At 39.5% G+C, this 14,526-nt stretch overlaps 1 protein-coding gene across 1 annotated transcript in view; it reads left to right on the forward strand.

The window, feature by feature from the left end:
• Positions 1–14,526, forward strand: part of znrf1 (zinc and ring finger 1) — a 182,406-nt gene that overhangs the window by 153,620 nt on the left and 14,260 nt on the right. Inside the window, exons 3-4 of the mRNA XM_078168274.1 lie at positions 3,242–3,347; positions 11,048–11,139. Coding sequence (XP_078024400.1) covers positions 3,242–3,347; positions 11,048–11,105 — 164 coding nt within the window. The 3' untranslated portion in view covers positions 11,106–11,139. The remainder of the gene's footprint in view (positions 1–3,241; positions 3,348–11,047; positions 11,140–14,526) is intronic.

The following is a 14,526-nucleotide window of genomic DNA, read 5'->3' on the forward strand; positions in this document are numbered from 1 at the left end:
GGTAGGCTTGGTGGACCGGCAGGAGCGGGAAATGTGTGGACAGGTGATAGACTGGCAGGTAGGCGTGGTGACGAGCCAGGGTAAATAGAAAATTACTGAATGAGCTGAGGATCTGGCATGTATGGAGGATTAAATGAACCCACTGTGACAAATCTAAAATGTATGCAGTTATTACTTATTGTAAAGTAATAACAACAGGTCTCTCCAGGTTGACCTCCATCTCTGGCAAGCTTGGTGAACAGCGTTTTGTTTTATCTCCATTATTGCAGATATATGAGAGTAAGGGTCAAAGTTCAGGGCATAATGTTATGAGACAGTAGTATATCCTGATTGTGTGCATACTGCATGCAACAGTATGTACTTTTTAAGGGCAGCTGCAGTACCTACTTATAATGTGCTGTCCTGCAACATTCTAAAAACCTACTGGTTCACACTAGTGCAACTAGATGAAACAGTTAATCATCTCTATGTAATAACTCTCTGTAGTTCCGTTCTGTTTTGCAGCTTTTCAGACTTATTTTTTGGCTGAATATAATTTGTAGCTTGTTAAAATATGAATGAGGATAGTGATAGTGAGATACTGGCTACAGTTGCATTTGTAGTTGTGATGAAATGGCAAAAAAAAAAACAGAAACAAAACGAGCATCAGATGGACTGTATTCATAATAAATACACTAATACCTTAATAAATAACCAGGAATTAATCCGTCAATAAGAATGTTTCTGTGGGGGCGGAATAAGCACATACAGCGAGCAGCAGTAGTAACCCACCGTGAGAACAGAAACAGAGGGCTTGGCAGGAACAGAGCACCTGCTCGATTGGTCCAGCTGAGTTGCAGGTGACACCATCACCCGACTTGAGTCGAGCTAAGCCCAGCCAGTTTACACCGCTGCAACTTTTCTCTGCAGCGTTCTAAAACAGTTTCGTCTCATCAGGAATCATCGGTCTGAACAGGGCTTTAGTCTCACAAAGAAGCCTTCAAGAACCCTTCTTCAAAAAAAAAAAAGGTTCTTCAGAAGCAAATGGTTCTGGGTAGAACCTCAGCCCTTCAGGACCCTTTGGGACCCTTATTTCCAATAATGTAAAATGTATATATATATATATATGTATATATATATATATATATACAGTACATGCCAAAAGTTTGGACACACCTTCTCATTCAATGCGTTTTCTTTATTTTCATGACTATTTACATTGTAGATTCTCACTGAAGGCATCAAAACTATGAATGAACACGTGGAGTTATGTACTTAACAAAAAACATGTTTTATATTCTAGTTTCTTCAAAATAGCCACCCTTTGCTCTGATTACTGCTTTGCACACTCTTGGCATTCTCTCCATGAGCTTCAAGAGGTAGTCACCTGAAATGGTTTCCACTTCACAGGTGTGCCTTATCAGGGTTAATTAGTGGAATTTCTTGCTTTATCAATGGGGTTGGGACCATCAGTTGTGTTGTGCCGAAGTCAGGTTAATACACAGCCGACAGCCCTATTGGACAACTGTTAAAATTCATATTATGGCAAGAACCAATCAGCTAACTAAAGAAAAACGAGTGGCCATCATTACTTTAAGAAATGAAGGTCAGTCAGTCCGGAAAATTGCAAAAACTTTAAATGTGTCCCCAAGTGGAGTCGCAAAAACCATCAAGCGCTACAACCAAACTGGCACACATGAGGACCGACCCAGGAAAGGAAGACCAAGAGTCACCTCTGCTTCTGAGGATAAGTTCATCCGAGTCACCAGCCTCAGAAATCGCAAGTTAACAGCAGCTCAGATCAGAGACCAGATGAATGCCACACAGATTTCTTGCAGCAGACCCATCTCTAGAACAACTGTTAAGAGGAGACTGCGCGAATCAGGCCTTCATGGTCAAATAGCTGCTAGGAAACCACTGCTAAGGAGAGGCAACAAGCAGAAGAGATTTGTTTGGGCCAAGAAACACAAGGAATAGACATTAGACCAGTGGAAATCTGTGCTTTGGTCTGATGAGTCCAAATTTGAGATCTTTGGTTCCAACCGCCGTGTCTTTGTGAGACACAGAAAAGGTGAACGGATGGATTCCACATGCCTGGTTCCCACTGTGAAGCATGGAGGAGGAGGTGTGATGGTGTGGGGGTGTTTTGCTGGTGACACTGTTGGGGATTTATTCAAAATTGAAGGCACACTGAACCAGTATGGCTACCACAGCATCCTGCAGCGACATGCCATCCCATCCGGTTTGCGTTTAGTTGGACGATCATTTATTTTTCAACAGGACAATGACCCCAAACACACCTCCAGGCTGTGTAAGGGCTATTTGACCAAGAAGGAGAGTGATGGAGTGCTGCGGCAGATGACCTGGCCTCCACAGTCACCGGACCTGAACCCAATCGAGATGGTTTGGGGTGAGCTGGACCGCAGAGTGAAGGCAAAGGGGCCAACAAGTGCTAAACACCTCTGGGAACTCCTTCAAGACTGTTGGAAAACCATTTCAGGTGACTACCTCTTGAAGCTCATGGAGAGAATGCCAAGAGTGTGCAAAGCAGTAATCAGAGCAAAGGGTGGCTATTTTGAAGAAACTAGAATATAAAACATGTTTTCAGTTATTTTACCTTTTTTTGTTAGTACATAACTCCACATGTGTTCATTCATAGTTTTGATGCCTTCAGTGAGAATCTACAATGTAAATAGTCATGAAAATAAAGAAAACACATTGAATGAGAAGGTGTGTCCAAACTTTTGGCCTGTACTGTATGTACACACATGTACACACATATATGTGTACACACATGTACACACACATACAGGCAAGCTCTTAGAGAGTCTTGAATGTTTATATATATATATATACATATATATATATATATGTATATATATATATATATATATATATATATGTACATTCAAGACTCTAAGAGCTTGCCTCCATTACAGTGAGTAGATGGGTGGAAATCAAAATATTAAGTGGGGAACTTCTGTATGATGAATGCTACTTTTCTACAGTGGAATGGATTTGAGGCTCCCAATTCATCTTTACACTCCTCTTTGTGCATTTTCATCAGTACAAGCAGAATGGAACCAGTATATCTACTGGGTGTAATGCACCAACCTGCTCTCCCTGCTGCTCTGAAGTGTTTGATATGCTCTGGTCTCTGAAACTGTTGCTTTATTTGGTGCATACTGATACTTGTTCTGCTGTGTGTGTGTGTGTGTGTGTGTGTGCGTGTGTGTGTGTGTGTGCGTGCCTGCCACTTTAGATGATGTGTTGGCAAGGGATGCCGGTGAGTGTGTGATCTGTCTAGAGGAACTGCAGCAAGGGGACACCATAGCCAGACTGCCGTGCCTCTGCATCTACCACAAAAGGTGACACCCCCCCCCCCCCCACACACACACACACACACACACACACACACACACACACACACACAATTACACACAGATTTGAATCACTGCCCGTTATATAATTTTGCACTTCTTCTAATTAAATCCACTTACTGCACTCCAATAAAGACATTTCTTACAGATGGACAGTAGTAGTTGCCTTTGATTTAGAGGTTATTCATATTATATCATTGGACAATAGGACAATAAAGGTGCTGTGCGTAGCATTTCTAAGCATCAATGTAACACAGTAAGATTACCTGTGATAGCTTGGGATACTTATTGTATTTTAAGAGCAGGCTACAAAGAGTGCTTCCTGTCTCAAACAGGATGTTACTTCTTCATTCTTCCTTTTGGTTTTGGTGAAAAATACAAACACACTGAAAATATATTATTTTCTATTTGGCTGCTCTCTCCTGCAATAGTCTGCCATCACCTGAACCTCCACTTACAATGTAAAAACAGCACCCTCTTCCTGCTCTGTGCCATAAAGCAATTCAGCTGATCCTCCTCCCAATGTGACTCCATGTTAGATTTGATAGAACAGAAGCTGGTAGACATTTTCAGAGTTTTAGGTGGTTGTCTATGGCAAGCCGTTTAAACATTTAATTGCTAAGTTTGACTATCCGGAATTACCATTATAGATATCAACAACGTCATTTTGACTAGTAGTAATGTCATTGTGACTAGTATGAATTTTAATTTAACATATCTATAACGTCATTCTGACTAGTCAAAACTACAGTTACAGATATCTGTAATTAGATTTTGACTAGTCAAAACTCTAATTTAAGATATTTGTAATTCAGTTTTGACTAGTAAGATTCAAACTATTTTTGCCATTCATGTGTATGGGGTTTCTCATTATAGATATCTCCAATTACATTATGACTATCTATAATTCCAGTTTGAGATATCTACAACGTCATTTTGACTAGTCATAATTCAGTTGCAGATATCTACAACATCATTTTGACTAGTCATAATTTGAATTCAAGATATCTACAACGTCATTCTGACTATCTGAAACTCAATTCAAGATATCTAGAAAGGACCGTGTAGATATCTTCAATTGATGATAATTAAAGATATCTTGAACTTGAATTATGACTAGTCAAAATTAAATTGTAGATATCTCAAACTGGAATTACAGATTCAGTTGCAGATATCCGAAATAACAATTGCAGATATCAGCAACTACATTGGAGATATCTATAATGACAAACCCCATACACATGAATGGCAAAAGTAGTTTGAATCTTACTAGTCAAAACTGAATTACAGATATCTGTAATTAGAGTTTTGACTAGTCAAAATCTAATTACAGATATCTTGAATAAGAGTTTTGACTAGGCAAAATTATGTTGCAGATATCAGTAATGAATATCCAGTCCAGCGATTAAATGTTAAAACGGCTTGCCATAGGTTGTCTCATTTGTATACAGCACTTACAGTGATTCCTTGACATAAATGTGGAAGTGATTTATTTATGTCAAATGATACACAGAACCTGTCAACACAGAAGTTACACAGCTTCAGTGTATAATGTCAGTATGAGATTAGTGTAAATTTATGAGGAGCAGTTGATGGGCAATATCATTACTCATGCTGTGTTTTAGAAGTGCTTTCCTGAGGCGTTGGTAGTGTAGTGGATAGTGCCGGCGCCCCATGTACAGAGGCATTGCCTCGCTGCAGTGGCCACGGGCTCGAATCCGGCTTGCGGCCCTTTGCTGCATGTCAGTCCCCACTCTCTCTCTGTCTCCCCCTTTCACTTACTGTCCTGTCATTAAAGGAGAAAAGCCCACAAAAATAATCTAAAAAAAAAAGAAGTGCTTGCCTTGCCATCATACAGGTTGAAATTTACATTTTGCTCAAATATATGTGTCTGATTTCACACAAGTATGATGGATTTGTTGCTCCTAGAATTTGAATTTGCATTAAAATAGCATTAGGATCAGTGTTGTAATTTATCATAAACTTCAGTTAAACACAGAGCCCCTTTTAATAGCCCACGGTGGCTACACATTTTGACTGATAAACTCTGGTCTAAGGCCTTGTGTATCCAGATATTTTTGTAAACAGATATTTTCCTCCATGTTTGGGCCTCTCATCCACACTGAAACCGAGTTTTAGGTACCTAAAATGGATGTTTTTTAAACATCCTCTAAGGTGAAGATTTATCAAAACTGTTTACTCCGTTTACTGTTTATCTCTGTGAACGTGTAAAACGGAGCGATTGGGAAACAGTGATGTAATCTTCTCAGTCCTGCCTGCTTTGTGAAAACGCTGCAAACAACAAACCACCGCTTTTGTTAGCACTGCTAACTTTAACTTTACACTTAAACATCTGCTGCACCGTGTTTTAGCTTCACCTCAGCGTTCTGCAGTTTAAAGTCCACTAGAACTGACAGTTTTGGATCAGAACCAATTGAACCAGTAGGTGGTGGGACAATTTCCAGAGTGGGACTGTTGTTGATGAGGAGCGGAAGGAAAACTTTTGCATGTCCAGAGTTTCACTCTTATGTTTAAGTGCACTTCTTCATCCTTAAATTGAACAGGAATCAGTGGTGATGAGGTCTCAAATAGGTGTTTTGAAAAAGCTAACATTAGCAACACACTTCACAGATAGACAGCTAATGCCTGAACAACAAGCGGGCTTGGCTGCTGCTCAGCTGCAGAACATCTAGATCAGTGGTTCCCAACTGGTGGATCGCAGTCCAAAAGTGGGTCGCGGATCCATTCTAAATGGACTGCAAGTGTCTACAGTGGATTGTTTGCACAGAGCTTTTATTTAGAATTGCCATTTCCTGCTGTAGAGTGAGTGAGCTACTTGACAGAGACAGCAAGGTAGCTCAATGCTGAATATATTAAACTTTGTGGACCTTGAACTAATGACAAAGGAAAAATCTGGCCCCCTGTGGCTGGACCAGTTGGGAACCACTGATCTAAAGAATAGAAGTCTCACTGATGGCCTATTTTTGGACACACACATGTGCATTTTCAGCAACAAATTGGCAGTGAAAATGGTGTTTTGATACTCATATTGACACTGTACCATCTTTATCTACAGTTTCATTGTTTATATCATCACAAACATGAAAAACTATAAGTATTAATTTTTGACTCAACACTTCCTGTTTCTGTTTCAAAATAAAAGGCCCCTGACAACTCTTCTGTGAACAGAATCCCTTATTTTTTTATTGTGAAATATTTGCAAGTCTACGTTGTTGTTGCTTGTACAGCTCCTTAAATATGTAGAGTACAAGCTTTCTGTTGTGGAAATACAGTAGTTAGAGCTCTGTTGCAGCACCGAAGCAACAACACTGTTTGTGTGAACACTGCACACATAGGGACGAAGATATTTTGTAAAACAAATTTGTGTGGAGGGATTTTGTTTTTTAAAAACAGAGGAGAAAATATCTGTTTACAAAGATTTCTGGATACGTATAGACAGGGCCTAATTTAGATGCTGGGTCTGGTTGCCGGTGATGCTGCAAAGCAGTGTTTTGTTTTAAGCTCTCTGGCTGTATTAAACCTCTTAAAGTTGTCAGCTACCCACTTGGCTAGTGCTAAGCTGATTTGATCACGTGAAACGAGTATAGCCTAAATGTTCAAACATTTGTCATTATGGAGATGCTACACATCATTAGCTTGGTTAGAGTCTCCACAATTCAATCATCCAGTTCATGTTACTGAAACCATGAGTACCAAAGCTGACTGTAATTTATTCAGATTTACCAGCAAAAGTAAGAGAGACAAAAAGGTGGGGACTCCCTTCCTCTGAAGTGGTCATGAAGTTCAAACATGTATCCACTCCTCGATTATTTAGCCTATATTCCTTTAGTCTGTAAGGGTCCTCAGATCAAAAGAAAGTTATTAGATAGCCTAATTTTATACAAGCAATATTCAAAATGGTTTTAAAAAACTATTTGATGGTAGGTTATTTCCCCTCTTTGCTAAGCAAGAGTTTTGTGTGAAAGGAATTAAAGGTCTGTCCCATATACAGTAGATGCCAGTTGAGCTCAGTAAGCCCAGGCAATTAGCTTTATGGTAAATCAGGTTTGTATAGGTTTTGAATGCTTTTATCTACATTAAAAACAGCTTTGGTTGGAAAAGTCACATCCATAGTAAGACTATAAAGTACTATAAAGTAAGTGTTTTATGTGCTACATTATTTCTTTATTTCACAAGTTTCAGGGGAAAATATTATAGTGTAGTACAACCCCAATTCCAAAACAATTTGGTGTTCTGTAAAATGTAAATAAATACAGAATGCAGTGATTTGTAAATCTTTTTTGACTTATATATTTGTTGAATAAAGTCCAAAGATAAGATATTTAATGTTCAAACTTTATTGTTTTTTCCTTTCCTTTTTTTTTTTTATAAATATACACTTATTCTGAATTTGATGCCTGCAACACGTTCGAGTAAAGTTGGGATAAGAGCATATTTACCACTGTGTGACGTCACCTTTTTTGTTGATACTCAGTAAGTGTTTGGGAACTGAGGATACTAACTGCTGAAGTTTTGAAAGTGAAATTCTTTCCCATTCTTGCTTGATATATGACTTCAGATGCTTAGCAGTCCAGGGTCTCTGTTTTCATATTTTGTGCTTAATAATGTTCCACAAACACTCAATGGGAGACAGGTCTGGACTGCAGGCAGGTCAGTCTAGTACCTGCACTCTTTGACCACTAAGCCGCGCTGTTGGAACACTTGCAGAATGTGTCTCATTGTCTCGTTGGAATAAGCAGGGACGTCCCTGAAAAAGATGTTGTCTGGATGGCAGCATATGTAGCTCCAAAACCTGTATGTACTTGTCAGCATTCATGGTGCCTTCACAGATGTGAGTTACCCATGATGCCATAGGCACTAACATCAAATTCAGAATAAGTGTGTTTTTTACAAAAACAATAATGTTTTTTAGTTTGAACATGAAATATCTTGTTTCTGGACTGCACACAATTGAAACATTGAATGATTACGAGCTGGACCAGTGATTGTCTTGGTTATTTATTGTTTGTGGACTGTTTTAACATGTTCAATACATTGACTAAAAAATAAAATAAAATGTAGGTCAAAAAAGATTTGGAAATCATTGCATTTCTAGCATCCCAGCTCTTTTGGAATCAGGGTTGTATAAACCATACATACATTTTTTAAACTAAACTCCATTTATCTGACATCTACGTAATTAGTTATTTAACTTATTAAGAGTTTGATGTATTGTTTTTCATAAAACTACCCAGCACATTACATAGTAGTAGAACCAAGCTCCCCTCTGAACATGTTACAACATTAAATACTGCTGAGAAGTATATTCCAATAATATATACAATATTTTATACATAACAATATATTGTAACACTGTGACTGAAGTACATTTTGCAGGCTGTACCTCTGTAGTTTACATAAGTAACATCCTGAATGCAGGACTTCGGCCCTGATCATACAGAAAGAAATTTAGCAGTTCAAAGCGGCTTTTTCTGATTGTTTTAAATGAGAATGAAGCTTTTTGCTTGCTGTTTTTGCATTGCTATGCACCTCATATTTCTGAGCTCTAGGCGCTTTGGGCCCTATTTAGATGGTCTAAAGCGGACAGCGGAGGGCGCATAATCCATGTCGGAAGTGTCATTGCTATTTAGATGTAGGCGCAGTTGTCATTTTCACGCCCTGCGCCCTCGTCGTCTAACTAGCAAATGAACTTGTGCTTCTCTGGGTGTGTTGGTGTAAAATGAGGAGTGGTCAGGCGCAGTCATGGCGCGTTGCTAGTTAGATAATGTAAAAAGCAAATGCGCCAGTGACCAACAAAAACCTGGTCTAAAGTCAACGGCGCAGTATTTCACTGTTAAACAAGTTGGTAATACGCGTCTCTAGGCGGGTGCACAGCACGCATGCACTCTGCTCAGACACACACGGAGCAGCCACACATATGCAAAAGATAACAAATAAAAATATGATTACAATGTGAAAGGTTATTATTGTGCACATTACAGTATTTATCAGAAACACATCTTAATGGTCAGTCATTAATCAGAATGATCTAATCGCAGTAATAATGATCATCATAATTTGTAAAAATTACAAATGAAATGAAATTATCTGACCAATCAATCATTTTTTTGATTGAAAACCAAAGCCCACACATTGCATTTATTTTAACATGTTATACTAGGCTACATTATATTATATTATTATATTGTTATCTGAGTGTAGAGAGAACACACATGCAAATAAGAGGCAGAACACAGCTGAACAGCAAAACGCTGAACAGGTCCTAGCTGCAGGATCAGCACCTTGGGGAGCTCCGCGGCGGTCCTGACAGCTGTGCTCTGTTATATGATGAAAACAGGTTTGAATAATATTCCACAGATATTTAGTAAGATCTTTCTTGTATTAGTGATCCCGCGCCTGCTTTACCTCGGGGAGCTTGGGTGCCTGTCTGCTCTCCCCGTAGATCTGGTTCTTACCTTCCAGTTGGTAGGTCCGCCATCTAACTAGCTCTCCGCCCTGCGCTCCAATCGCGCCTCTTTTAAAGGGAATGAGAGGTGACACTCTGATTGGCTTATTGAATGATACGCCCAAAACACACCCATGACTAATTCACAGAGTAAGTCCAACCCTTTTAGACTCTCCGCCATGGCGCACAGTCTGAAAACGCGCTGTCTAACTAGCAAGTGACAGGGACACGCCCATGCGCCGCAAGCCTGGCGCTTCGCGTTTTAGACCATCTAAATAGGGCCCTTGGTGTTTTTGCCGGAATGCTCTGAACTCCTCTGGTTGAAAAAACTTCTAATCAGAGCAGAATAGCATCCCACGTCATCTGCGCTTGTTTGTCCAGTGGGATGATTTGAGAGGCAGGGCTTCTGTGGTGGTCATGACACAGCTTTACAGTTGGTAAACAATGGAGGAGAAGCTGGTGGGGCTCAGTCACTTGGCAGGACCAATGGACTCCAGACTTTTGTCAAAACTTTTGACAGTTGTCAAACTGCCCCCGAAGAACTGGTGGTACTCCCGTGAGCCACCCTCTTTTTTAGAGTGTCATGTACCCACACAGATCTCTGTTTCCCTGTGCCCAACAAACTATTTGCTGACAGGCTCTCACCCTCAACCAGCGCTATAGCAAGTACTTTCGGTACTTGTAACTTGAAACGGTAGAGTGATGACACTGGAAGGCAGCAATATAAAGGTGCAGCAAGTGTTTTTTTTTACTAGTGGCATTCAATTAAAAGAAGATAAGGCATGGCAGTGCACATCTTGTTTTGCAACCTCTAAAACACTTTCTGTGTGGTCAGAGCCTTACACTTGCAGGGGAGTATTTCTTCATTGTGGTATTGCTTCTTTCATTTGTATGACTATTTTGATGTAAAGGTTCTTTTCCCACCATACATAAATGCTAACAGAGATATGATGAATAAACTTTTCCATAGAATACAGTGAGAATGTAAAATGCTAAACGTTGAAAGTAATGCAATAATGTATGGGTGTAATCGTGCTAACACTGCTATTATGTTTCCCTCTGGGCCTTACTTTAGCATCAATCCTCTGAATCTACTCAGTTGTTATCTTATGATCTCTTTCTCTCTCTCTCTCTCTCCCTCTCAACTGTCATGTGTATTTACAGCTGTGGGATGTTGTATAGACTTGTTGGACAAAAAAACTTAATGTCTGTGTATCTGCAGCTGTATAGACTCATGGTTTGAGATCAATCGGTCCTGCCCCGAACACCCCTCTGACTGACTGACCACCAGGCCCATGATGAATACTGTTCAAGGTGAGACAGAGCACATACACACTAATGTCTGAATGCTAATTACTGCAAGATGAGATTGTGCATGAGAAGAGAACAAGTATACAGAAGCTCATATAGGATTTGTATTCCATTCAGATATGATCCTGTCATTGTCCTCTTCCACTGATAATGGACTGGATGTATTTGACTAGATACAAATTCATTGTAGAAATGATGAATGATAAGAGAGGATTATTGTTGTGTGTATGACCTGTAAGCCTAGAAAAAGGAGATCTACACCCTTTTTCAAAATGTATACGTGTCATTCCTATGTTGTAGAGGCCATCCTCTCTTCATCTTCAGCTTTTTTACAGATGGTGTGATGTCTGCTTCCAGAATTTGCTGGAATTTAACTGAATCCATTCTTCCCTCTAAATGTGAAATGTCACTGGCTGCAACACAAGCCCAAAGCATGATTGATCCACCCGTGTTTTACAGTTGGACAGGTGTTCTTGTCATGAAATCCTGCATCCTATTTTCTCCAAACATTCCTTTGCTCATTGCATCCAAAAGTTCTATTTTATCTTCAATAGTCTTCAAGACCTCAAAAAAGCATCAGGCTTATATAGTTGTTCCTTTGCAAACCTCTGATGTGGAATTTTGTGGTGAGGATGCAGGAAAGGTTTTCTTCTGATGACTTTCCATGAAGGTCATATTTGTACAGGTGTCGCTGCACAGTAGAACAGTGCACCACCACTCCAGAGTCTGCTCAGTCTTCCTGCAGGTCTTTTGCAGTCAAACAGGGTTTTGATTTGCCTTTCTAACAATCCTACAAGCAGCTCTCAGAACGTTTTCTTGGTCTTCCCAAACTCAACTTGGCCACCACAGTTCCTGTTAACTGCCATTTCTTAATTACATTACGAACTTCTTATAGTCCTCTCCTGTTTTGTGGGCATTAGTTATTTTAGTTTTCAGAGTGCAAGGCAGCTGTTTAGAGGAGCCCATGGCTGCTGATTGTTGGGACAGTGTTTCAGGAGTCAGAATATTTATAAAGATTTGAAATTTGCATCACCTGGCCTTTCCTAATGATGACTGTGAACAAGCCAGAGCCCTAACAAGCTAATTATAGTCTGAGACCATGATAAAAGTTTTCTGAGAGCTCAAACTTGTGCCCAAACTGTTGCATGGTGCTTCTTTCCTGTTTTTCACTCTAAAATTGTACAAAACAAAAATAATACACTAATCTTGAATGTTGAAAAGCATGTTTCATCTTTAACCTAATGCCTTTTGGAGATCAGGTCATCTTCTATTCACTTAACTATTCACACACAGTAAAAGAAATTTTGACCAAGGGTGCCCAAACTTGGATGCCACTGTGCCCTTTTTCTGTGATACACTCTTACACTCATATGCATTCAATTCAATTCAGTTCAATTCAGTTTTATTCATAAAGCCCAATATCACAAATCACAATTTACCTCAGAGGCCTTTACAGCATACGACATCCCTCTATCCTTGGACCCTCACAGTGGATAAGGAAAAACTCCCCAAAAAGACCCCTTTAACGGGGGAAAAAATGATAGAGACTTCATGAAGAGCAACTGAGGAGGGATCCCTCTTCCAGGATGGACATATGTACAATAGATGTCGTACAGAACAGATCAACATGATAAATTTACAGTAATCCAAATGACAAAATGATACATAAAGAGTAGGGTTGTAGTCTCCTGGTCGACTAGTCGATTATTTGGTCGCTATGCTCTCGTCCGACCCAATTCTCACTGGTCGAATAATCGCCGTGTTACTTTCATAAGGAGAAAAGTGCTACATCAGCAGCTTTCCAGGATTAATCCATTATTTCCTGCGGCGGTGGGACAGGCTAAGTTACCTGTGAAAATGGGGGTGTTTTCAAAGAAAGTGACAGAAAGTTGAACTCGCCCACCCTCACGCTCAGCGTTGCAGACGCAGACCTCCTGACTGTCTCTGTAAGCTGACACCATTTCCCCTTAGTGGAAACGAAGCTTGTATTCACTTGTATTTCACAAGCTATGTTTCCATCCAAAAGTGATTTGAATCATAGGGAAATGCGCATTAAAAAAAAAAAAAGGAATCCTGTGTTTCCATTAAATGTACGGACTTTGCCGAAAACTATGAACTTGCGCAAGTTCTCCGCAGAACCGGAAACAAAACAAGTCTTGCATTCTTCTTCTTCTACGTTTTCTGGCAGTTGACAACCAGCTTGTAAATGCATTACCGCCTTCCCGACCCGGAGTGTGGATATCACCATGGAGAGAGGTGCGCTACGTCAGACTTAATTCGAACATAACTGTTTCCATCCCCGTTTTGCGAATCAACATTTTTTCGAATCAACCAAAACCCGGCTAAAGCAAGCGTATTTTAGTTTGTGCGAATCAGGGGATTTTAATTCGAATTTTGGCGTTTCCATCATAATTTTCCGATGCGATACTTCTAGATGCGCATCTTAACAGGCTGATGGAAACATGGCTACAGATAAGAAACAACAAATTGTGGAGACAGTAAAGCCTCCATTAAAATAGCATTTTAAGTCATGTGTGTGATTTAGCCTTCAGGGATTTATACTGCGGGATTTATCCTGGCTTCATATGAGCAGAGGAAATCTCCGCTTGTCGCTAGGCTAATTTATACAATGTAAAACACCATAGGCTGGTGCTTATAACATTAGCATGTTGTATTTGCTTGGAAAACGTGTTTAGTATAAGACAGTTGTTTTGTCGGTGAATGTTGTGAGTTATAATGTAGCCAAATTATGTACCGTTACCTTTCTTACATGTTGTTGTTGTCCCTGACTTTATATGAGAAGAGGAAAAGATCACTAGACACTAAGGTAATTTATACAATGTAAAATGCCATAAACTTGTGCTAATAACGTTAGCATGTTGTATTGGTGAGGGAAATGTGTCCAGATAAAGACGTAATAAAGAAGTGTTTGTCTGTCAGTTCTGTGATTTATAGTGAAGCCAATTTGTGTACTTGTGTTTGAAATTGTCTTTATTAAGCCATATTTAATGTGTATTTTGAATCAACTATATAAATAAAGTTTGATTTGAACTAAACTTTACAGCACTTAACACAGTCCTCCACCGCCGACTAGTGTTTTGGAGGTGTAACTGCAGAGTGACAGGCACACCACCGCAGAAGTAAAAATAACGTGCAGATTTTTTTTTTCCCCACGACTAATCGATTAGTTGAAGATTATGTGCGACTTTAGTCGACCAAGTTTTTCTTTGGTTGACTACAGCCCTGATAAAGAGAGACAGAGCCAAAGAGAGAAGCAGGGCAAGCAGCAATGAAAATAGCTACTATAACATTAATTTTATTAATAATATTAATATATTAATATTATATTAATAATAACAGTAATTGTGGTAGTGTATGTTCTAAGTATAT

The sequence above is a fragment of the Epinephelus lanceolatus genome, chromosome 5, assembly GCF_041903045.1.
Source record: "Epinephelus lanceolatus isolate andai-2023 chromosome 5, ASM4190304v1, whole genome shotgun sequence".
NCBI lineage: Eukaryota > Metazoa > Chordata > Actinopteri > Perciformes > Serranidae > Epinephelus > Epinephelus lanceolatus.